We start from the raw sequence: 26,200 nt of genomic DNA on the forward strand, positions 1-26,200 counted from the left end.
GATTACTGTAGGTTGATGATTATATATAGATAACAGGGGCCAATTAGTGTGGTTCAGTAAGTCATCTTTTGTCCCTTTTTTTTTTTTTACATTTTTGTGTTTATATGTTATGTTGGGATAGTAAAAAGTATTTATTTCTTTTCATTTTTTTTTCTTTATCGTTTTATAGGCTTGGTAATTTTTCGGTTCATATATTATATATTTTTAAGTCTGTTGAATGAACTAGTGCTCCCCCAAAATGGGTGACTGTGGTTTTTCCATCACTGCGACTATGGTTAAGCAGTGAATTCTGAATAAACAGGTATTGCTCTTTGGTATATACAGATTTATCATTCTAAATTGAAATATTATATGTTGTTTTTGTTGTATGTTCTGTTTGTTCATTATGGCTCTACCTACCATAGATTCTATATACCAGATCTCCCTGAGAAAGTGGGCATTTACCTGCAAAATGCATTGGAGCTATATACACCAGGGTTTTAATAAATATATATATATATATATATATATATATATATACTCTCCTTGTTCACTTTACATGTAATCTTGTAGCTACTTATATCAAGCCTGATGTTCTTATTGTTACAATAATGGTATATATTTATAGAGAGCATGTTTATGCTCAGGTTTTGTACGACAATCTAGCCTTTTAATATTGTATAATAAAGTTACAATTTTTTATAATATTTGTATGATTTGTTGTTGGTATGGTACCTAAAAAGTCCCAATAGCTTTTCTGGTCAGGGTTTTTGTATTTTTCAGTGTCTTTATAATAAGGGACGTTGCACCAGTAAAGTCCAGTAACATGGTTGAGACCGTTATTTATATGGGCCTCCTTCCCCTTTTCTTCTATATCACCATCTTACCCTGCTTTGTCTAAAATTTTGCGGTGGTGGAGAAGGACCATATATACACCTTGGTATTTTATTGGCCCCAAGATCTAGGACTTCCCTCCCTGGAGCCAGCATGGCTGTGTACTTTGACATACATTCTGGCAGATGCTGCTTTTGTTTAAAGTGGTCTATTGTACCAGAGAGATACACTACCTTTTTTCTCTTTTGTTTTCAAGCTCTGTCCTTCCTTTGTACTGACTACTGGAAGCTGAATATTTAGTTTTTTTTTTTTTTGTTTTTTTTTACTAACCATTAAGAACTTTTGAGTTGAACATTAAGACTGGAGCTACTAGCCAGTGGCAGACCTGCCAATTCTGGTGTTCAATGTCAAATGTCAGTCGAGCTCTATGGTGCTGGGTAGTGAGCACAGGGCCTATCGGGGGATGTTGGGTCCTCAGGCCACCCTCATGAAGTCTGTTTCTGATTGTTTGTTCAGAGACATTCACACCAGTGGCCTTCTGGAGGACATTTTGCAGGGCTCTGGCAGTTCTCATCCGGTTTCTCCTTGCACAAAGGAGCAGATAGCGGTCCTGCTGATGGGTTAAGTACCTTCCACGGCCCTGTCCAGCTCTCCTAGAGTAACTGTCTGTCTCCTAGAATCTCCTCCATGCTGTGCTGGGAGACACAGGAACCCTTCTGGCAATGGCATGTATTGCTGTGCCATGCTGGAGGAGTTCAACTGCTTGTGCAACCTCTGTAGGGTCCAGGTATCTCTTCATGCTACCAGAAGTAACACTGACCCTAGCCAAATGCAAAACTAGTGAAAAACAGTCAGAAAAGATGAGTAAGGAAACAAATGTCTGTGGCCTCCACCTGTGAAACCATTTCTGTTTTTGGGGTCATCTCATTGTTGCCCATCTAGTGCACCTGTTGTTAAATTCATTAACACCAAAGCAGCTGAAACTGACTAACAACCCCCTCTGCTACTTAGCTGACCAGATCAATATTCCAGGACTTTAATTGACTTGATGCTATACTCTGATTAAAAAGTGTTCCTTTAATTTTTTTGAGTGTATATATGAAAATTGATCAATCCTGATGTACTGATAGCCAATCTCATTTCTTGAGACCTGAAAATGCCAGGACAGTACAAATATTCCCCAAATTAAGCATTTTTGGAAAGTAGGCAGTCCAAAGTATTTAGGAAGAGGCATGGTGAGTTTTTTTGAAGTTGTAATCTTTTTGTCACAAAAAAAGTTTATATATATATATATATATATATATATATATATATATATATTGTGACAGTATGAACGGCAAACTGATGGATGGACGGTATGTGTCACCTCGCATGAGATCATACTGTGAGGTGTAAGGTGGAGTCCACTCCGGGTTTTCGGGGCCACAATGGCAGAGGTGGTTCCGGACCAGAGTTTGGGCTCCACTGATGACCACCAGCAGGTGATACAAAAAGGGCAGAGCTGGAGCAAGGAGTTGCTCGTGGCCTGGGACTCAGAGAGGTATTCTGAGAGAGCTGTGTATGGACTATACCTACAAGAAAAGGTTTGCTGTCATTTTGTTTTGGTGACAGGGAGAAGCCCTTCACCTCTGAGAGAGGAATCATCTTCTGTTTAGTTAGTGCCTGGATGGCAAGGGTTTATTTTTGATGTTTTGTTTTATTTTGATATTTCTTGCAAACCTTTTAATAAAACTGACAACCAGTCAGATTTTGACGAAAGCCTGCTGTGCGGTCTACCTTTGTCCCAGGGAAGGAGATCCCCCACCTGAGCTAACCCCACATATGGTGGAGGGTGCGGGCAACTTCCTGAGCAAGTGGGAAGATGGAGGAAATAATAAGAGCCTTACTGCAGGCCAATGCAGTACAATGGGAGACAAATCGCCAGTTTGCGGAGGCCCAACAGGCACAACATGAGGCCCAAAAGGCACAACATGAGGCCCAACAGGCACAACATGAAGCCCAACAGGCACAACATGAAGCCCAACAAGCAGACCGAGAGCTCCTTAAGCAGGTGGCCCAACACCTGTTAGAATTAAAGAAGGAATCTGCAGATCCGCTGCCAGGGGAGCAGAAAATGGCGCGGGCCAGTTATGTTTTGCAGAAGATGACACCTGCGGATGATGTGGAGGCCTACCTCACAACTTTTGAAAGGGTTGCTGTTCGGGAAGGATGGAAAAAGGAGCAATGGGCAGGACTGCTTGCGCCATTTTTGACAGGTGAATCCCAAAAAGCCTATTATGACCTGGAACCAGGGGATGCCCAGGACTATGAGAAACTGAAGGCTGAGGTCCTTGCACGCCTGGGCGTCACCATTGCAGTCCGGGCTCAGCGGGTGCATCAGTGGCATTACAGGGCTGACAAACCACCCAGATCTCAGATGTTCGATTTGATACATCTCTCCAAAAAATGGCTCCAGCCAGAGGTATTGTCAGGCCCTCAGATTGTGGAGCGTGTGGTCATGGACCAATATTTGCGTGCACTCCCTGCCACTTTGAGGAAGTGGATTGGCCGTGGAGACCCTAAATCTGCAAACGAGCTGGTGGACCTGGTGGAGAGATATGCAGCCGCTGAGGACTTTTTTCATTCACCTGGGCCGTACCCCAATGTCACTAGGGGTGGAAAACTATCCGGAAGATCCGGTAAGACTGTTCCATGGGCCAAAGGCTCAGGAAAAAATGATAAGACTATTGTGTCAGATAATGAGACTGTAGGCTTAGGACCTAGAGACTGGCCAAATAGGTCAGGAAGGTCCCCAAAGCCATTTAGAGGTCTAAGCACTGAACATATAATATGTTATCGCTGTCATGCGTTAGGTCATATTGCTGCAAACTGTCCTTTAAATGATGAACCTATGCAATGTGAAAATGCTTATTTAGGAAAACGCATGTCTCTTTTTGCACAGGTGGTATGTACTGCAGCATGTCAGAAACGCATGGAAAAGCAAATGTGTGTGATTGCCATTGATGAAAAGCCAGTAACTGCTCTGCTAGACTCGGGTAGTGTTGTGACCTTGGTTAAAAGTGATTTGGTAAACCCTGCCAGCCTACACCCTAGCATGATTGGAGTTATTTGTATTCATGGTGATACACGTAATTACCAGACTGCTCTGGTGGAGATTGGTACTCCCTGGGGCCCTGTGACCCATTCTGTGGGGGTGGTGCCCTCTCTGCTTCATGAAGCCATAGTGGGGAGAGATTTTCCCCATTTCTGGAAGTTATGGGATAAGGAGGGGAGTCAGGAAGACAGAGCTCCCCCTGCTGGGGAAACGCCGGAAACTCCTGAACTCACTCCTGACCCCTTTGACGGCAAGGTGGAAGGGGAAACTGTGGGTGTGTCCAAGGAAGGTGTAGACCTTTTTCCTTTTTCTGTAATGGCTGGGGAGCAGGAGGAGTTGGATCCAACCCCAGACATTGAGGATATAGAACAAGAGATGACCGCTGGCTCTAGTGAGAGTGGACAGAATGTGGTGCCTGACCTAGAGGTCAGAAAAGAGGATTTTTGTACGGAACAACTGAAAGATTCCACACTTAATAGAGCCCGTGAAAACATTAGAATGATTGATGGGGAACCAGTTGAAAATGATGTAGCGGTGTCTTTTCCCTACATGGCTCTTAACAATAACTTGCTGTATCAAGTGGTAAAGCAAGGGGAGGAGGTGGTAGAACAGTTAGTGGTCCCCAAACCCTTTCGCCGGATGGTACTAGATTTAGCCCATGGGCATATAATGGGTGGACACCTGGGTGTAGAGAAAACAAAGGAGAGAATAACCCAGAGATTCTTTTGGCCAGGCTTACATGGAGACGTCAAAGCGCATTGTGAGTCATGCCCGGAATGTCAATATTCTGCGCCCTCACCCCATTTTCGTAGTCCGCTAGTACCTCTACCCATAATTGAAGTACCGTTTGAAAGAGTGGGCATGGACCTAGTGGGTCCAGTAGTAAAGTCTGCCCGGGGCCATCAGCACATACTGGTGATACTTGACTATGCCACCCGGTATCCTGAAGCCATCCCCTTGCGTAATACCTCAGCTAAAAATATCGCCAAAGAGCTTGTCCGGGTGTTTAGTCGTGTAGGTATTCCAAAGGAGGTATTAACGGATCAGGGCACGCCATTTATGTCTAGAGTTATGAAAGAGTTATGCAAACTGTTCAAAATCTCCCATCTCCGTACCTCGGTCTACCACCCCCAAACCGATGGGCTTGTGGAAAGGTTTAACAAGACCCTTAAGATTATGTTAAAAAAGGTGGTGGACAAAGATGGGAGAAATTGGGATTTTTTGCTACCCTATCTCATGTTTGCTATACGGGAGGTACCTCAGGCATCTACAGGATATTCACCTTTTGAATTACTGTATGGTAGACATCCCAGGGGATTGCTAGATGTTGCAAAAGAAACCTGGGAGACAGAGTCCACGCCCTATAGAAGTGTCATCGAGCATATCTCACAGATGCAGGATAGAATCGCAGCTGTCATGCCACTTGTTCGGGAACACATGGAACAAGCCCAGGAGGTCCAGAGAAGGGTTTATAACCGGGGTGCCAGGATTCGTACCTTCAACCCTGGGGATAGAGTGCTGGTGCTAGTCCCCACCGTGGAAAGTAAATTCCTCGCCAAGTGGCAAGGTCCCTTTGAAATTAGGGAGAAAGTGGGGGAAGTAAATTATAAAGTTTACCAGCCAGGGAAAAGGAAACCCGAACAAATCTATCATGTTAATCTCTTAAAACCTTGGAAAGACAGGGAAAGTTTGTTGGCAGTACCAAGCCCCCAAAAGGACGTGAGTCCCGTGGCCCCTCAGGTACCTATAACGGAAACCTTGTCAGTAGCCCAACAAAATGATGTTAAGGAGTTTGTGAGGAAAAATGGAGATTTCTTCTCTCACCTACCTGGACTGACGACGGTCATACAGCATGACATAGTTACCCAGCCCGGGGTCCGCGTAAATGTCAAGCCCTATAGAATACCCGAGGCCAGGCGGGAAGCGGTGGCAAAGGAAATAAAGGACATGTTAGAGTTGGGAGTGATTGAGGAATCTCACAGTGAGTGGTCGAGTCCCATAGTGTTGGTCCCAAAACCAGATGGAACAATTCGTTTCTGTAATGATTTCAGGAAACTGAACAGTGTGTCTAAGTTTGATGCGTACCCGATGCCTCGGGTGGATGAGCTCATTGACAGGTTGGGAACGGCTCGGTACATAACCACCTTAGATTTAACCAAAGGCTATTGGCAGATTCCTTTAACGGAAGCTGCAAAAGAAAAGACGGCATTCTCTACCCCCGAGGGGTCCTTTCAGTATAAGCGGATGCCGTTTGGTCTACATGGTGCTCCGGCATCATTCCAACGAATGATGGACAAAACGTTAAGACCACATCGCCAATATGCAGCTGCCTATTTGGACGATGTCGTCATCCACAGTCCAGACTGGGAGTCTCATTTGTCCTGCCTGCAAGCGGTAGTAGATTCGCTGAGGGAAGCAGGTCTTACCGCCAACCCCAGAAAGTGTGCCATAGGCTTAGAGGAGGCCAAATATCTTGGCTACATCATTGGTCGAGGTCTCATTAGGCCTCAGATCAATAAAATTGAGGCGATTCAAAAGTGGCCCCAACCTGTAAATAAAAAGCAAGTCCGGGCATTTCTTGGGATCACAGGATACTACAGGCGGTTTATCCCCAATTTTGCCACCATTGCAGCCCCACTGACAGATCTGACAAAAGGTAGGGGATCGGTCATGATTAAGTGGAATCCCGAGGCGGAGACCGCATTTCAAAGGCTAAAACAAGCTCTCTGTGCTCAACCTGTGCTTGTGACGCCAGATTTCACAACAGAGTTTGTGGTACAGACTGATGCCTCTGACGTGGGACTAGGTGCGGTACTGTCCCAAATCAGAGATGGGGAGGAGCACCCTGTGGTCTTCCTAAGTAGGAAGCTCAACAAACATGAGAGAAATTATGCCATTGTGGAGAAGGAATGTTTGGCCATCAAATGGGCCTTGGAGGCCCTGAAATATTACCTGTTAGGAAGACCGTTCAAGTTGGTTACTGATCATGCCCCGCTCAAATGGATGTGTGATAATAAGGAGAAAAACAGTCGAGTGACAAGGTGGTTTCTCGCGCTACAAGTGTTCAAATTCACAGTGGAACACAGAGCGGGGAAACTGCAAAGTAATGTAGATGCCCTTTCCCGGGTCCATTGCCTGGTTGGGACAGTTGCTCAGCCGCAGGGGCTTGAGCAGAGGGGGGGGATATGTGACAGTATGAACGGCAAACTGATGGATGGACGGTATGTGTCACCTCGCATGAGATCATACTGTGAGGTGTAAGGTGGAGTCCACTCCGGGTTTTCGGGGCCACAATGGCAGAGGTGGTTCCGGACCAGAGTTTGGGCTCCACTGATGACCACCAGCAGGTGATACAAAAAGGGCAGAGCTGGAGCAAGGAGTTGCTCGTGGCCTGGGACTCAGAGAGGTATTCTGAGAGAGCTGTGTGTATGGACTATACCTGCAAGAAAAGGTTTGCTGTTATTTTGTTTTGGTGACAGGGAGAAGCCCTTCACCTCTGAGAGAGGAATCATCTTCTGTTTAGTTAGTGCCTGGATGGCAAGGGTTTATTTTTGATGTTTTGTTTTATTTTGATATTTCTTGCAAACCTTTTAATAAAACTGACAACCAGTCAGATTTTGACGAAAGCCTGCTGTGCGGTCTACCTTTGTCCCAGGGAAGGAGATCCCCCACCTGAGCTAACCCCACAATATATATAAATTTTACATATTGTTACCGGTGCAGTACAGTGTTACAGTGTTATCATATGACTGGATATCCCTTGTGTGGCAGTGATCAGGGACACTGACTGAAAAAAGAAAATTCAATTTTTTTTTCTTTTGTATTACATTTTACCCCTTTTTTATTATTATTTTTTTAAAAACTCACTGTGACCAGAGCAATACTGTGTTATCATAGTAACACTGTGCTACTCTGGGGAAGCAACCATTTTTACTGAATGAAATTGATTTATTCCATGTCTTTTGTTGTGATTAGCTGTGATTGGCCAAAGCTAATCACATGGTACAGATGGGTTGTGATTGGCCCTGTATGTACCATGTGAGCACTGTGACCAATCACAGATAATTGTATACAATGGATAACATGAAAGAAAGCTATCCATTGTTTATAATTATCATGTGATCTGTTGTGATTGGTCACAGTGATCGCATGACACTGGCAGTGGGCCGGTGTAATGATCAATTATCGGTTGTGCATGGTGGACACAGCTGGTGAAAGATCGTGCCATTGCATGGCGCCTTCTGAGAGGTTGTCATTAGTGATGGGCTTGATGTTCAAGTCAAACATAAGTTCGACTCGAACATCGGCCGTTCATGTGTTCGGCTGTTCGCCTACAATTCACAGTGCATTGTGATTGGCCAATCACAGCACAATGTACTGTGAGAGCCATGATTGGCCAAAGTCATGGTGACTTGCACAACAGCCTTGTATAGTGTGTTGTTGGAGTTTAGTGGATAGCGTTGTGAAGAGCTGTGTAGTGGTGTCATTGTGTTTTACAGCACTTCTGCCTCACCACTGGTCCCATTTTTTATTTTTCTTTGTTTTTTTTTTTGCAACATCAGGTTTTGTTGCTGCATCTTTAGTGTTCCCCTTTCTCTGTTGCAGGTGGTCCTCCTCCTGCATCACCAGTGGTTTCCTTTTTTTTTGCTTTCTTATTTAAAAAGCAGCAGCAAAAACATTTTTAATGCAGAAGAGGTGTGGTGGAGATGAAGTGGAAAACTAAGCCATCCTCATCCTCCTTATCCTCCTTATCCTCTGTCACCCAGGCTCAAACTAGTTCACCTACCACCGCAGCTGCCAAAGCAGCCTATTCCACACTGCATCATGCATTGAGGAGTCACCTGAATTATTCAAACATAGTATTAGTCACATGCTGCTGGAGGATGCGCAGCAATTTCAATGCTCTGATGTTGGTTCCCAGGTTGAGGAAGGGAGTGATGTGATCCTAGAGAGAGGGGTGCCAATGACGGACAAGAAATTGGCAGTCATGTTCCTCCAGCTGCAGCACACTGCCAAGTTGGCTCTAGTGACGATGAGGGAGGGGATGATGAGGCCACTGAGTGTACTTAGGTGCCTGAGAGAACAGAGGAGGAAAGTTAGGAGGCACAACTCCAACAAGGCAGGATGTCCTCCAGGGGCAGACGTAAGGGCAGCCACCCTATTGCATCACATGACAGAGCTCCACAGGTGCAGGTGCTGACTCCCTGAACTTCCAAAAGTTCATTGGTGTGGGCTGTTTTCAACACATGTGCAGCGGACTGCAGCGTTGCTGTTTCAGTCTCTGTCTGAAGCAAGTGTGGCCGAAACACCAGCCGCTTGGGCACCACTCTTGACAAGACATATGACGACCTGCCATGCAGCATGTTGGCAACAGCACCTGAAGGACCCACATCATAAAAAGTGCAGACTTCTCCTTGCTGCTCATCTGGGATCTCTACCCCTTCTATACCTCAATTCATCTCAACATCCTCCACTGAGAGGGATGATGGTATAACAATGGGTGCCACAGGTCCATGCACCTAATCTGCCAGCAGTACACCACCTGTTGATTTCACAAGGTAAATTTCGCTACCCGAGTTGCTGAACTGTAAAAAAAATATTGCCCCACTCATCCACATGCTCAGCATCTAACTGCTAGCTTGGCCAAATTGCTAGCATTACAACTGCTGCCTTTCCATCTGGTGGACTCTGCCCCCTTCTGTGCAATGTGCTGTACCACAGTGGCAGGTTCCGAAAATAAATTTCTTTTCATGTAAAGCCATTCCAGCTCTGTACCATTATGTGAAAGGCAATGTTTTGGCCTCGTTGGACAGGGTGGTCAGCAGCTAGGTCCGCATTACTGCTGACACATGCTCCAACAGGCATGATTGGGGATGATACATTTTCTTCATGGTACACTGGATAACTCTGCTGGCAGCTGGGAAGGATGCAGGACAGGGTTCAGTGCTTTAGCTAGTTCCACCACCACGCCTCCAAAAAGCCACATCTGTTTGCTCTACCCCCTCCTCTTGCTCTATGGCCTCTTCTGCTGAATTGTCCTCTGGACCAGCAGTGCTCCCTAAGCATTCAAGGGGCTACGCAAGCAGTCAGGCTAAAAGATGCAAAAAAATAAATGAGTGTACTTGTGAGCTACTATGGTGTTTGTCTAAACTATTACCATTAATTAATTTGACAAACAAAACACAATATATGATACACCTGTGGTTTGCTGGCACTCACACCTACTCATTAGACAGTGTTCTGTGAGAAAATTAAATATATAAATTGTGCCGCGCTCCTGTGTATAAATAATTACAATATTCACTATTTCAAATGACAATCCAAAGTTAAAAAAATAAATAAATAAAATAAAATGATATACTTATATCTAGTGTATAAAATACAATTATCTTCTGCTTATAACATCATAAATAAATACCGCATACTGTGCTGGTGACAATAGTAAATAGTGATAGTGATAAAAACAATATATATGAAAAAGTGCTCATAGACAGTCCTCTTTCAATTTAAATTATGATGGTGCAATCCCATAATCCACGTGCAGTGTGATTTTATTATGCTCTCACCTCAGGTTTTGCCTTCTAAAAAGGCAAAACTAGCTTTTTGTCCTTATAGGACTGCTGGGATGATCCTCCTGCTTAGGATATTCCTGATGGCAAATGGGATGATTATGCTCGATCTTAATCCACCTGGGATCTCTGGAGTGATTATGCCTGATTTCTCTCCAATATATCACAGGATGATTGTATGAAGAAACAAAACCATCATAGTGCTTTTATCCCCCTGATGAAGTCACGTGACCCGGTGACGTAACGCGTAGGGGAGGGGCTCTGACATCACGACGTTGTCTTGGACACAGCACGGCAAGCATAGCAGAAACTGCAGGACAGGCTGAAACTGCCTTACTCTGAAGCCTATGCTAAAAACTCTGTATGGAACTTGCAGCAGCAAATAAAGCACATATATTTTTTCACATATATTGTTTTTATCACTATCACTATTTACTATTGTCACCAGCACAGTATGCGGTATTTATTTATGATGTTATAAGCAGAAGATAATTGTATTTTATACACTAGATATAAGTATATCATTTTATTTTATTTATTTATTAATTTTTTTAACTTTGGATTGTCATTTGAAATAGTGAATATTGTAATTATTTATACACAGGAGCGCGGCACAATTTATATATTTAATTTTCTCACAGGCTAAAAGATGCCATGTGGTGCATCAGCTGGTCTGTCTAGGAGACATGAGCCACACCAGGGCAGAGATTCTGTCAGCTCTGCAGGGGCAGGCTCAGAGGTGATTGACTCCACAGCAGCTTGAACCAGGAATGGTTTTATGCAACAGTGGCACCAACCCTCTCTCTGCCCTCTGACCAGGAGACTTGACACATGGTCCATGCTTGGCACACGTCCTGAATTTGATCGTGCAGCATTTTGTGAACAGGTACCCAAGTTTACAAGATCTTCTGAGGCAGACCCAGAAAAGTTTGTGGCCCTTTCCGGCGGTCATACATGGCCAGTATTTGGCTGGCTGACATTCATTGGGAATTCAACCTGCCCACCAACCGCCTCATTTGTGACATGCCCACCAGGTGGAACTCAACATTGGCAATGCTGCAGTAGCTGCACACACAGCAGAGGGCCATCAATGAGTACCTATGTGAGTATGGCTTCTTTTTGCCATGCCAGTGGCTGCTGATAAAGGATGCATAGGTAAGGTTGATCCAGGGAATATCCGAGTGCCTCTCAGGGGATCAGGAAGGAGTTTTTTCCCCTGCAGAAGCAAATTGGATCATACTTTGCTGGATTTTTTGCCTTCTTTGGATCAACTGTGGGTGTAGGATTATAAATTTTTTTTTTTCTTTATGGTTGATCTGGATGGACTTTTGTCTTTTTTTTCAGCAAGACTTACTATGTAACTATAGTCCATAATAAGGATCATTATGACAACGTTTGTGATAGTATCTGTCAATACCGCTTTTGATATGGTTATAAGGGTTCCCCTGGTTTTAATATGCAAATCATAGTCCCCTTTCTTATAAACGAATATTAGGAATAAAGTAGTAATTGGTGACCAATGTCCTTTTTGGTTTAATACAATGATACTTTTTTATTAATTATTATAATAGTTGTCTACTACCTCCTCCACAACAGTAATTATTAATTAATAATCATTCACTAATCCATATATCTTTTTAGTTGCCTTTTTTTAACACTCTTAATACTATATCCTTTTAAAAGTATATTTTTTATTATTGTATGTAAGAGCTTTGTTTAGTCTCCAGTGATCTTGATGTTCCTTATTCCTTAATCCCATTCCTTAGCACCAATATAAAAGATGACTGCCGCCTTAGCCTATTAGGTTTGACAAAGAGTTTGGTGCTCCAAAACGTGTTACCCAGGCAACAAAGGCTGCGGGATGCACCTTCTTTAAGACAACTTCCAGTTGTGCGGTCCACAGTGGTTTGTGATGTAACGTCCGGTTCTGCACCCCACCACAATCGTTGAAGTCGGTGCCTCTTGAAACACGGAAGTCTGGCGTGCTCCCCAATTGGCCATGGCCCCATCCCCTACTGCTGGTACATCCCAGTGTCAGAGTCCACACCACTGCCAATGTGACAACATGTTCCCCTATGCTGGAGTCATCTAGTTTACAAGGCCTGTTACCCCTTGAAATATGTAAACTCAATACCTTTGGTTTATTAAAATCACTTTTAATACTGCACTTAGTGGTGTCCCCTTGTGTTCTTTTACATCCAAAATATGTAATGCAAGAATATGTCACAGACACTGTACAATGTTGTGTTAATCTGAAGGCTACATAAAGTTTGGAGATCTTTAGCTACTGACTGCAGACAGTTAGTGACTTTTGCGCACTGTGCGTTTCAGCATGCGCTGACCTCGGTCTCTCATTTTACATGGTCTACCACTGCATGGCTGAGTTGTTGTTGTTCCCAGTTGCTTCCACTTTGTTATATTACCACTAACAGTTGAGTGTGGAATATTTAGTAGCAAGGAAATGTCATGGATGGACTTATTGCACAGGTGGCAACCTATCACAGTACCACGCTTGAATTCACTGAGCTCCTGAGAGCGACCCATTCTTTCACAAATGTTTGTAGAAGCAGTCTGCATGCCTAGTTGCTTGATTTTATACACCTGTGGCCATGGAGGTGATTGGAACACTTGAATCCAATGATTTGGAGGGGGTGTCCTAATACATTTGCAATATAGTGTACTTCATTCTGTATGGTTTTTATTGGGGGGGAATTGTTTTATTGGAGCATTGTTTTACATATGCACACAATATTAAACTACATTAAATAAAGGTCAGAGGATCCAACGGCCACATGATTGTTCTATAGAATGATTATAACAAACGTTCTTGCTACTTGTGACTGAGGGAACATGTTTCATATGTTTAATTTTTCTCACAGCAATTCAGCTGTTCCCCATTCCAACCATAGCCATCCAGACAGAGTGGTGTACATCTCATATCTATGGTCACCCCTAAGGACACTGCCTTGATCTATGTCATCTTGACAGTATTTAGTGCCAGTGGGATTATCTCTAACACTCTGCACAAATTAAACCTGCCTGAATTAATTGATTACAGTAAGGGGATTTGGTATACATTAACTGATTAACAGAGGCCAAGTTAATTCATTAAGATTGCCAGTAGCAACACAAGATTAGACAGATGTCTCCAGCATAGTAGGGATAAAGTTAATCCTTGCACTAGGTTTAGTCTGGTATTTTTGTTAACTTATATAAAAATGTTGTGTTCCTATGTATTAATTAAAATAATTAATTTCACAGCCAGGAAAGGATTTACAAATAAACAAAATGGTCATTTTCATGCATCAGTAGAAGTAAATGTTCCTCTAGCTCAGAATATACGTTGTGTCCATTACCTACAGTTATAGCCATTCAAGACATACAGGGGAAGATTTACTAAAACTGTAGTACACAGGATCTGGTGCAACTGTGTATGGAAGCCAATCGACTTCGGACGTCAGCTTGTTCAATTAAACTTTGACAGTAAAACCTGGAAGCTGATTTCTGTGCAGAGCTGCACCAGATTTTGCACTCTGAAGTTGTAGTAAATCTCCTCGCGGTTTACTGAGTACCCAGCTGTAATATTATGCGCTGATACTTATTGATGCTTAATCAATGGCAACTCAGTTGAAGATGAAATATTCTGTGTTCCCAGCTCTGATCGTATATACCGGGTGTCGGCAACCCGCGGCTCCAGAGCCGCATGCGGCTCTTTTTCACCTTTGCTGCGGCTCCGGAGCACACTGCCCACCAGGTGACAGGCAATAGGGTTGCCGTAGCTCAGTGGTCGGCAAGCCGCGGCTCTTTTAACCTCCCTGGCGGTTTTCCCGAGTGTAGCTCGTGGTAGAATTTCTATACCACGAGCTACACTCAGGCTTACCATGCGGCGCTGCTCTGGGGGTCCCTGCAGCACTTACCTTGTCCTTCGTTCCCGCGATGTGTCCCCTGCAGCGTCCCCGGCCATCTCCTCCGGCCGATGCCGGCATCCGGCTTCTGTGTTCCGGTCCCCGTGACGTCGGGACGTACGGGCGCCGCCGGCGGCGGGAAATTTAAAAAATTTAAAAAATGTCTTTTTTTTTTTTTCAATTTTCAATAGTAAAACATTGCTGTTTCATCCCATTTCACATACATATTGTCCCTAGTGCTTTGTCCTGTGCCCTGCCTGCATTTTGTCTGTTCTTTCTGCCTGGAAACTTAGAAAAGTCCATGGCGTCCAAAAAGCGTCCCTTTAGGTCAAAAGCGGTTTTAGACCGGCTAGAGAACAGCGATAGTAAATCAGAACCACTTGCAGAATTGAGTGATAATGATTTGTGGGGAAATTTTCCTAAAAATTACAGCCTACAATAAAAAACTATTTCCATGCGAAAAAATGGTACCGCTTTCAGCACAAAAAATCGGAAGGAATCATACCGCCAGGGAGGTTAATGCAGCTCTACTGTGTGCCGGGCGCCCGCTCCCCTCCCTCCTCTCGGGCGGCCGCCCCAAAAGTCAGGACTCTGCAGCTAGCCTAGCAATGGGCAAACTACGGCCCGGCGGACCTTATAATCCGGCCCGCGGAGCGTGGCAAACATTGGCTTTCAGGATGTAGGCGGGGCAGCGTGACGAACTCCTCTCCTCTCACAGTCCGCCCTGAAGACGAGAACTGCGTGGGAACACGGCGAGAGGAACGCGCGGAGTACAGGTAAGTGAATTGACACAATATGGGAATGAATTACTATAGGGGGGATGAATTACTATAGGGGGGATGAATTACTATAGGGGGGATGAATTACTATAGGGGGGATGAATTACTATATGGGGGATGAATTACTATAGGGGGGATGAATTACTATAGGGGGGATGAATTACTATGGGGGATGAATTACTATATGGGGGATGTATTTTCAGTTTTAAAAATGTGGCTCTCAAAATAAATTTTAATCGTGGTTTTGGCGAGATTTGGCTCAGTTGAAAAGGTTGCCCACCACTGACCTAAGGCTATGATTGTGATTATGACGATACACTGTGGCCCTGATTAACCCTTTGCTTACTGGGCCCTTAAACCCCCTTCATGACCAGAGCGCTTTTTGCAATATATGCAGTGTCGGATTTGTTTTAAATGTTGCAATGGTTTTGCGGCTCCCAGTCTTTTTTTCCCTCTCGGAAACGGGTCCAAGTGGCTCTTTATGTCTTAAAGGTTGCAGACCCCTGGTATATACTCTTTAATAATTGAAGCAGTTGTTGACACTGGAAATACTGCACAATCCCAAAGAAACTTCAATGACATATGCGGTGTATGTAGAATGTCCTTTACTTTTGCCCCTCTGCCATTCCACCCCCTGCACTTGTTGGAAATTCCCGACTGTCATAATGATGACCAGAATTTTTTTTGTAAATCCAACAGCTGTAGGAGCTCCTGCTACACAAAGCGGATAATCTGAAACCGTGTTTGTAAACACTGATCAATTGCATTGTTAAATTTGTATCTACACTGTTTCATTCATCTACAGTTTAAAGGGAGGAGTTTACATCTGTTTATGATGCCAAAATACCACTTTCATGTACCCACTTGAGCTTCAGAAGGTTTTACCCCCTTCATGACCAGTCTATTTTTTGCTATTCAGCACAGCACTAATTTAACTGGCAATTGTGCTGTCATGCAACCCTGTACCCAAATTAAATCTATATAATTTGTTTCACACAAATAGAGTTTTCTTTTGGTGGTATTTGATCACTACTTTTTTTTTCATTTTTATTATTTATAAAATATGTCATTTTTATTATATGTAAAATTTTAAATATAAAATTGTGAAAAACCAATATTTTCTGCTTTCTGTTATAAAACATATCCAATAAAAATTTAAAAAAAAGCATGCTTCTTAAATTTATGCCAAAATGTACTTTGCTACATTTCTTCGGTTAAAAAAAAATTCCCAGTAAGAGTGTATTAATTGGTTTGTTTGAAAGTTATAGTGTTTGCAAACTATGGTACATATATTTGAAAATGGATCAATCCTGATCTACTGACTGCATCTCATTTCTTGAGGCCCTAAAATGCCAGGACAGTACAATTACCACTGAAATTACCCCTTTTTGGAAAGTAGTCAGTCTGAGGTATTTAGCAAGAGGCATGGCAAGTTTTTTGAAGTTGTAATTTTTTTGTCATAATTTTTTGGAAAATAAAAAAATTTATTTTTTTTACTGTTACTAGTGCAGCGTCATCATATGACTGGTATGGCAGTGACCAGGAAAACTGACCTATTACAGTATGTAAAACAATTTATTTTTCAATTTAAATTTTTTAAACATCTTTTTTTTTTTTTACTTTTTAATTTTTTACATCCTGTCATCAGAGTAGCTCAGTGTCTCAATAGTGACACTGTACTACTTTGGGGGAGTGTGATCACTGCATAAGTAATAGCTTTAGCTGTCATGAATGGGTTTCCCATTCATGATAGGCTGTTTTCATTATTATCATGTGATCAATATGACCTATAATAGCTCTCACACGATACCTGGTTACCAATAACAGTGATTTGCCATGTCCAGTGGGAGGGGTGGTCTGCACGGTGCTAAACAAAAGCAGGCTCAATCACGTGTGTGTGTATATTGTGGCAGGGCAGCAAGTGCTTAAAAAAATAATAATAAAATAACATATACAATTGCAACACAAGCCATTTTGCAGTCTAATTTTATTAAAAATTACCGTTCGACTTCATCCTGCATATGCTGTGATTTTCCAAAACTGTCAAAAATACAATCCAATATGGTAACCTTGAGGTGTTTCTGTACACTGTTGGTGTACAGAAAGCCCTCAGAAATGTAATTTTCTGCTTCTGTGATTGGCTCATGGATTTTCTCAGAAATCTGTACTGAGGGCTAGTTCACATGAGATGCAGTTCAGTGCGTTTTTAATTTGCATCAAAAATGCATGCACAGTGTTTTCCATGTATCCAATAGCCCTAGTTCATACCAATGCTGTCATTATAAGTAAAACATGCTACATATACATTACATGTATAGAACACATTTGGTATGCAGCAAAACGCATAAAACATGCGATGGAAGGCATCAAAACACGAATAGCCACATGCAGAAATGCATCTGTAGCACAGAAATTGTGGTATGAACTGTCCCTAAGTCAAATTTTAGGCATCCCCTGCAATAGGAATTTCAATTTTGGCTTGATATTCCCTAAGGGTTAGCTAATGCTCATTAGAACACTGAAAGTACACCAGGTGGTTATAACGAAGATGACTCTCCGAATCAGTCTGGAAAGGACAGGGTGGAACAAACAGTTTTTTTTCATCACAGAAAAAGGTATCTTTCGCAAAATTCATTATAATCCTTGTAGTGTACATAGATTACCCAGGGAGGATTGTTTTTCTCATCTAAAGTGGAGTTATGGTTTAAATAAAAAAAAGGGAGGCATCCATCTAGTGCACTAAAATAATGTATTCAGGAAAAAACAAACAGTTGCACATGTTTTCAAATAGAGAAGGCACCTTGTACGTGGCCAAAATAGATAAAGAATACTACCACTGGGGTCAGCAGTGTAGGGAGTAGTAGAGAAAGTCCTCTTTCTCCAGCTCCAGGTAATTGTTGGACCGGGCAAGAAGGTGTACGCCCAAGCCTTGTCTTTAAGCATTGTCATAATCTTGTGCGGAAGCGCAAGTAAAAACTACATTTAGAACAATTTCTAAAGACAATATATTTCCAAGAATTTGTTCTCTTTTTTCTTCTAAACACGTTAAAGCAACCTAAAAAATAAAGAAAAAAGGTTTTCAACATCGCATAGTAAAGATACCTAATACAGGACCGCATGAATGTGTCTGTTGTTGATAGATGTGGTTTTAAACCTGTGGGACAAAATGAAGATGCAGAAAAATTGAGCCAAAATGGAAGCCCTGTAGGGAAAAAAAGGAAAGTTAGAAAAGATGAAAATGGAGAGAAATAGGGAATGGGACATAAAGAAAGGGCAGAGAGAAAGATGTGGGAGGAGGAGAAAAGGAGGCGCATTTTTTAAAAATAAAATGTGTTTCTATTGAACGTTACTGTATCCTAATTTTCTCTAATAAGCTCTAATTATGTCCCCCTTCCCCTTTGCCCCTTAACCAGGATTTTCCTGTTTTTTTTTTGTTTTTTTTTTATTATTTACATTTTTTCAATTGTATTAGTTTGGTTCCTTTTTTGCATTAAGAAGCACAAACTTGAAAGAAAAAAGTCTTTATTTCATTTTTTTAAACAATTTGTCATGCTTTGTTTACTGAAATCATGAATTTGGTGAATTTACAGTATGACATGTGACATGTGTTATGGCTCAGACATTAAGAGACAATCCAGAAAATCAGTACAGAGACTGGGAAGGAAATAAAGATTATGGAGTTGAATTACTAAAGGAAACTAGGCTGTTTTCTTTGCAAGGGAGTTTTCACTTTGCAAGATCATTTTCTCTTAGCTTAGTGAATGAGTTAAAGCTCTGCTGACATCCATCACCCAATCATGTGCAAAATATATATATTTTTTTAATTTTCCATGCATATGATTGGGTTATATAAAAATAGTGCAGCGCTCAAAACTAATGTAGATAACCAAAAAACACATAACAGTGATAAATACTAGTGTCAACCCTTAATCAAAATGCCACTTGTATCAAATAGTGCAACACTCAAACTAATACAAATACCAAGAAAAACATACAACAGTGATAAAATAAGTGCCAACCCTTGATCAAAGGTAAGAAATTAAAGTGCAAAACATGACCATAAATACATAGTGCATAAATATATAAATATTGCTTAGAGAAAAGAAAAAATGTCCAATACGGGGAAAAAAACTCTAACAGTGCTCACACAGTGCCACACAAAATGAAACCACATAAGTGATAAAATCAAGAACAATGTCCTTATAGTGGAAACAAGAAATAATTGAATTCATGCGATGTGCTTTTATGATGATGGATACAACTGTGACTGTATCAAAAAAAAAAAAAAAAAAAAAAAAATCCTTCCGTGTATGGCTAAAGTGCCTCCTCACCTCCTCCTACTGACCCCAAAGGGCCAACAGGCATGCAGGATCACCTGGATCCTTAAATTGTAAAGGCCAGCAGCTTCTTTTCTTTCCTGGATCTCCTCCGCAGGATTCCACAAAGCCCCCAGTCAGTCAGGGCAGTCCTGGGGAGTAGTAGCTCACCAACCCGGTGAGCCAAAAAGAAAACTCTCTAAGTGCAGTATTAAGTAACTGATATTTATTTTCAAAGAGTAAAAACAGGGGTTACACTCACATTGCAGACATTCTCCCTCCTCACTGATGTGTGGGTGTACTGCATGTGCATGGGACCTCTCAGGTGTAGCAAGATGGCGTCTCACGCCGGAAATGCGTCACCACGCACCGGAACTACCGACTCGCGTACCTACGCGTTACGTCACCGTCAACTCGTGACTTCATCTGGGTAATGATTGGGTATTGTTTGCAAAGTGGATTTTCACTACATAGCAAAATTCCCTTTCAAAATGAACAGCCTATTTGCATTTAGTAAATCAACCCCATAGTTACTTTTGTTAGGATAAATTTGATTGCAACAAGGTAAATGGGTAAAGAAAAATCTCGCAGCAAAGAACAGTAAGTTACAGAGTGATGATATATAAGCTGGGCCCTCAGAGTCCTCTTGTATTAAATTGTATTTTAACTGTAATTTCTGCCTTCAAACTGTTGGCGCTATATAAATTCTGTTTTATAATAATAATATGTTAAATGGATCAGGTGGTATTGTGAGATTTAGATAATAGACATATCATATATTATTCTATTGAAAGCCTAGAGGAAATACATATTTTGAGAAAAGTATAGTTTGACATATATGATGTGCCTAGGGTTGGACAAGCAGTTATGGGAACCCAGGTCGAAAGATGCAGGGATCAAGATAAAATATGAGTGGGGAAGTCCAAATATGGTAAATGGCATATGTGCTGTTAAATCATAATGACTGATATTGAATCTAGATTGTGCACAGTTTTGTAACTGCAGTATGGATTTTATTGCTTCCTTAGGGCAGATGGGGGATCAAATTGTATTGGACCAACCAGAAACTATCGTTCTTGCAATGTGCAGGTGAGAAGCAATACCTTAAAGTCAATACAATGTGTATCATTTACATTCATTAGAGTGCAAGGAAAAAAATGCCCGAGAGATGTGATAAATACAAGTAATGATTATGTTACTGAAAATACTTTCTGCTACCCACAAAACATAAAATAAATAAATAAAATGATTTCTGTGTATATATATATATATATATATATATATATATATATACACACACACATTTATGTAGATTAAATTTTAGATTATTATATAAAATACTGTGGAAAAAAAATGCTGTAGTTTATATCAATTAACAAAATACAAAATGCATAAACAGGAAGAAAAACTGAATCAAATTATTATTTGATGTGTTCACCTTTTGTTTAACCCCTTTGCACCAGACGTACACAATAATGCGGCCTCTTGGCAGGTGGGCCTTGACGCTGAGAGACTCCATATTTGCTTACCCAAATGTAAACAAACCTGTGCCGAGAGTGCGTGCCCTGCCTGCTCCCAGCACAGTTACTAGTGCCTAACAGAAAACGCCTGATTGCTACTTGTGATTGGAAGCTTTCCGATCACGTGACCACTGTGATACCTAATCGCGGTGGTAACATGATCATACACCAAGCCCCCACCTCCTGGCATCAGAATCCCTTTAAAGAGCCAAGAGGTGCAGGATTAATGGGTTAAGGTGCTTTGCTCAGTTCTCTTAGGTACACTTGCACACAGTTAAGGATTTGCAAGCATATGCTCTAGTGCGTGATTTAACAATTATACCAAAGTTTAAATTTTATTATTGTTCTGTTTTACCAAGCAGGTACTACCAATCAACAAAATATGTAGCTTAAAATACAATCATTAAATCAAACCAAATCAGCTGGATGAGAAACTGAGTGAGGAATAGCCGTGCTCTACAAGCTGAAGACAGTTTAATGTAAAAAGTCTTACGCAATGGTGAGACTGAGCACAGCAAAAAGACACAGGGTGGTTGTATTGTATCCGCAAGGTCTCTCATAGTCAAACATTTGAAAAAAAGACAGGTATTTCCAGATAAGCTGTTGGAGCTCTTTTGCAGAACCACAAAGAAACAGATGACACTGAGGGCCGTAAACCCAGTGGTCAGCCATTGAAACTTATTGCAGTAGATGAAAGACACGTCATGTTGATTTCCATTCACATCTGGAAGATGTGCAGTGGCAATATCAGCTTAGACTTGGCAGAAACCTGTGGGACCCTGGTTCACCCATCTACAATCTAAAGTTGTCTGGTCAAAAGTGGTCTTCATGGTGGACTAAGCTAAAAGCCATAGCTCTAACATGGAAGCTATGCCAAGCAGCACAAGAACAAGAAACGGTGTGCAGAAAATGGCAGGAATAATTTAAATTATTAGGCTATTGAAAAAACTGTTTTTTGCTGAAGGCCTGGATGGCAGTGAGCAAGTAAAGCATGGTGGAGATTCCCTGCAGGATTGGAGCTCCAATTCTGCACCTGGAGTTGCAAATTTGGTCAGAATTAATGGTCTCCTCAATGCTAAAAAGTACAAGCATATATTTATGCATAATGCATTACCACAAGGTAGGTATCTCATTGGCCTCAAATGCATTCTGCAGCAGGACAATGACTCCAAACATACAGCCAAAGTCCTAAAGCACCATGAGTCTGAAAAAAAAAAAGAATCTTGTAATAGAAGGAATGACCTCTCTTGGTGCCCTGATCTCCATATCATTGCATCTGTCTGGGATTACATAAAGAGACAGAAGCAACTCAGACACCCTAAAATCCTCAAAAGAAGAGTGATTCGTTCTCCTAGATGTCTGGAACAACCTACTTTTCGAGTTTCTTAAAAAATGATGTACAAATGTACCAAGTACAATTGATGGTGTTTTTAAGACAAAGGGCGGATACATCAAATATTGATTTTGTTTTGTTTTTTTTCCAATTTATGCACTTTGTAGGTTGTTAATTGATAAAAATAACTATTCATTGCATTATTTTTGACTTTTACCTTTTTAACATTTTTTCATAAGTGCCTCACACCTGTGCACATTAGATTTATAAAATAATTTCATGTATAATTTCATATAAACTGTATTTTATCCAAATTGCATTAAATTATATCTAAAATCAATTTGAAAAAACTGCCATCTGTATTTTATTAGGGGATTTTGGTTCACTTCCTGTTCTGTTACACTCAACAGGAAGTTAGAGAATATCTTTCCAATGTGAGGGAAATCTCCTCTTAGACAAATGTCACAAGATATGTCCTATTTGAAAGATTTCCTCTCTGTTTCTGTTTTTGTGGCAACTCAACATTTTGGATTTTAATGTCACTTTAATTCTCTATAACAGCAACATAGACAATAATTCAAAACCTGAAAGTTGTTTTAACCTCTCACCACTCTATAAACAAAATCTAAAAAATAGCTTCTCATCTTAGTTATACTTCAGTTTGTCTGTGTATCATATTCATTGTACTTCTCAACTTACAGGACTGTCCTGATGGCTCACGAGATTTCCGTGCCAAGCAGTGTTCAGAATATGATGGCATGGAATTCCAGGGGAAAAGATACAAGTGGCTGCCATACTATGGAGGTAAAGAAAGATAACCTAAAGCAGGAACAAGAGGGCACCACTCAAAGCAGCTCCACCACTAGCTGTAGAAGCCATGGCTACTGGGCCCTGTCATAACCCCCACAATAGAGCTCAAATTACTGATAAATATTTTTTTTTCCTTCTAAAAGCTTTATTTCACAGTGCATTATATGCACCAGACCCTTCTCTTGCATTGCACTTCCTCCTAGCTTAAGTTCTAAATAGGTCTGTGTAATTGAGCCTATTTCCAGGTGAAATGTGTTGGAGGTGTTGGGTTTGGCAGGTGCTGTTTCATGTAATGCACTGTTCATTGTGGAAAAAAGTACTGAAAAGAAAAAAAACCGGGAATTATGTAGTTCCTTCTATTTAAGACCTAAAGATAAAGTGACATATGTATATAACCACAGTAGCATCATTCGCTGTTGATTTTAATCATCAGCTATCATAACTATCATAAGCTATCATAACTATTATCTATCTATCTACTGTATTTATCTACCTACCTATCTATGTAATGTGTGTAAAATTGCGATGTTTTGATTTAAACTTCTATTTTTTTTATATATGTTTATTAGTGGAGCGCGACACTAATTTATTGTATGTGCATATTAAAAGTAGCAGTAGTGAGCGCTTCTCTATAATAGCAGCTGAAACACTCAGGTAACCACATAAAACCTCTGGTATATAATAAGCAATAAAATAGTGCAGCACTAAATAGGTATAGTTCAAGTTATAATCGGACTCAATATGCAGTTAGTACAATTTATGGTGCCAGTAAACGTATCCTTCTTTACGGTGCTCCAAGTAAAAGGACAAAAGAACAGTTTATGCGCTTACCGGAAGTGCATAGATCATGCGCATTGATATATCCAAAGCCAAGGGCATCAGGGTAACATAGTAAGCATCTGGGGCATCCGTCTCCAAGTGGGCAGCTCAGCAGTAACTGGGTGATATATATTCCAGAGGCCTCCTTTAAGGATCAGCAGGGTCAGCCACCTGATTACAGGAATTCCCCTCCTCTGGATGGTGAAGTGCTTCCCAGGGTCTGTGTACTTAAAAGCTCCACAAAGGAGCCATAAAGAAAGTGCCCGTAGCGTAATATTGCCAAAAGTAATCAATTTATTAAGTTTCACATTGCAATAAAATAGGTACACTGACCAGTAAATACAGATGACCACCGGTCCAGTAAATGGCTCCGGCGGTTAGTTGTCACAGTGTGTTGATTCCTTAGGCCTTTCGTGCGACCGCACGTCTTCAGAGGAATATCAACACTGTCATGTGTGCCACAGTAGTGCTTTAAATAGGCTGGGCGCTTGTATTTTCGCGCCACCGCCATTTTCCTGAATTTTAGCTAGTGCACACGCACATCAGCGCCATTTTTCCAATGATCAGCTACTGCGCATGCGCGTGCATCGGCGCCATTTTGCCGATGATCGGCAAAACGCACGAGCACATCGGTGCCATTTTGTCATAGGATCTTTTCATATAGGCTGGGTAAAAGCATCCAGCTGTAAGGGATAAACGTCAAATGCTCAGAGACCAACTGAACATGGGAAAAAAAGGGGAAACTGTAGTAATATAGTGTGTATAATTTGTATATCACAATATAGCTAACATACCCAAACTCATTATTCCTGATGCATGGTTCAGGGCATATTAACAATGTTGTGCTATATTATAATAGAGCTATTAAGTATTACGAATATAGTGAATTGTATATTACAAAATTCAATAAGATAATAGTAACATTAAAAGATCCATAACAAATGAACGCCATTCTCTGTATGTCCTAGTAACGTTTGTCAGCAATTAAAACACATTATAATAGTAACAATATTAATAATGATTCTGGTCCTGTCTTGCCACTATAGACCAGAAAAAAAGGAAATATATATAAAACATAATGTAAAAATCATATAAAAGTAATCCAATGTAAACGCCCAACTTTACTAAAACTACATACTAAAATTTGTTATACGTAATATCCATATTAAATATTATTATATATAATATCCGTAGTAGAAATAAAAAGATAATAATAATATAATAATAGTTAAAATCCTATTTTGCCAAAATGGAGCAAAATAGGTGTAAATGTAGCAAAAAAAAAAAGTAACAGAGTAATCCAAGACAACATAATTTTTTGTCAAGAACCCCCAAACCTTTATATATGCCATATAAATTACATAAAAAACAGAGTAGTGTGCAAATGGAGATATAAAATGTATGTGTAAAATCATAAAAGTACCCGTGGTAAAAAGTCATAAAAATACCCGTGGTAAAAAGTCAAAAACAAAAGCTGTTGCAGACTAAAATCATCATAAGATAATACTTCAGCTATTGTCAATAAAACAATTAAGGTCAACTTCTATATTATGACCCATGGGATATAAAGTGCCCAATTCGTAAACCCACTTGGTCTCCATTTGAGAGACAGCTCGTTTCTTGTGGGTCCCTCTCCAATGTGGGGTCACTTTGTCAATCCCTACAAATCTAAGTAGTGCGGGGTCTCTGTTATGGTGGAGTCTGAAATGCTTAGATAGCATTTCCGGAAGATGATTTTAAAACCGGAAATCATCTTCTGGAAGGCTACGGCCATAAGGCACCACCTGGCCCCTAATGTGGTGGACCCACCCAAGACCGTGTAATTTTTGCCAGATAACAAATCATAAGATAATCACTTGGCACCCTAGACATACATATTCAAGTATATAAATGTACTAATGTTTTGTACATTTTTACCTCACTAATTTACAACATTGACATAAATAAATATTGATTGGTGTTCCAAACAAAAAAGAATAAAGGTTATGACTAATGTGAAATTATATTAAATTGAATGAGAAAGTTATACATTATTCCATTTTCATTTCAAGCATCCAACAAGTGTGAGTTAAACTGTATACCCAAAGGAGAGAATTTTTACTATAGGCACAAGAGTGCTGTTCTTGATGGAACCCCATGTGAGCCAGGCAGAAGAGACATCTGTGTAGAGGGGGTCTGTAAGGTAAGTTATCTAAAATTCTATCATATTATGGAGCATATTCAGCAATTTTGGGAGTAAAGC

At 40.9% G+C, this 26,200-nt stretch overlaps 1 protein-coding gene across 5 annotated transcripts in view; it reads left to right on the forward strand.

Moving 5' to 3' along the window:
• PAPLN (papilin, proteoglycan like sulfated glycoprotein) overlaps window positions 1–26,200 on the forward strand; it is a 149,165-nt gene that overhangs the window by 80,737 nt on the left and 42,228 nt on the right. For all 5 annotated transcript variants that reach the window (XM_089686871.1, XM_089686872.1, XM_089686870.1 and 2 more), the window contains 3 exons: window positions 20,505–20,565; window positions 23,031–23,133; window positions 26,010–26,140. In XM_089686871.1, coding sequence (XP_089542997.1) covers window positions 20,505–20,565; window positions 23,031–23,133; window positions 26,010–26,140 — 295 coding nt within the window. The remainder of the gene's footprint in view (window positions 1–20,504; window positions 20,566–23,030; window positions 23,134–26,009; window positions 26,141–26,200) is intronic.

This window comes from Staurois parvus, unplaced genomic scaffold, assembly GCF_062004578.1.
Source record: "Staurois parvus isolate SC_StPar_1 unplaced genomic scaffold, SC_StPar_1.0 ptg000414l, whole genome shotgun sequence".
Classification (NCBI taxonomy): domain Eukaryota; kingdom Metazoa; phylum Chordata; class Amphibia; order Anura; family Ranidae; genus Staurois; species Staurois parvus.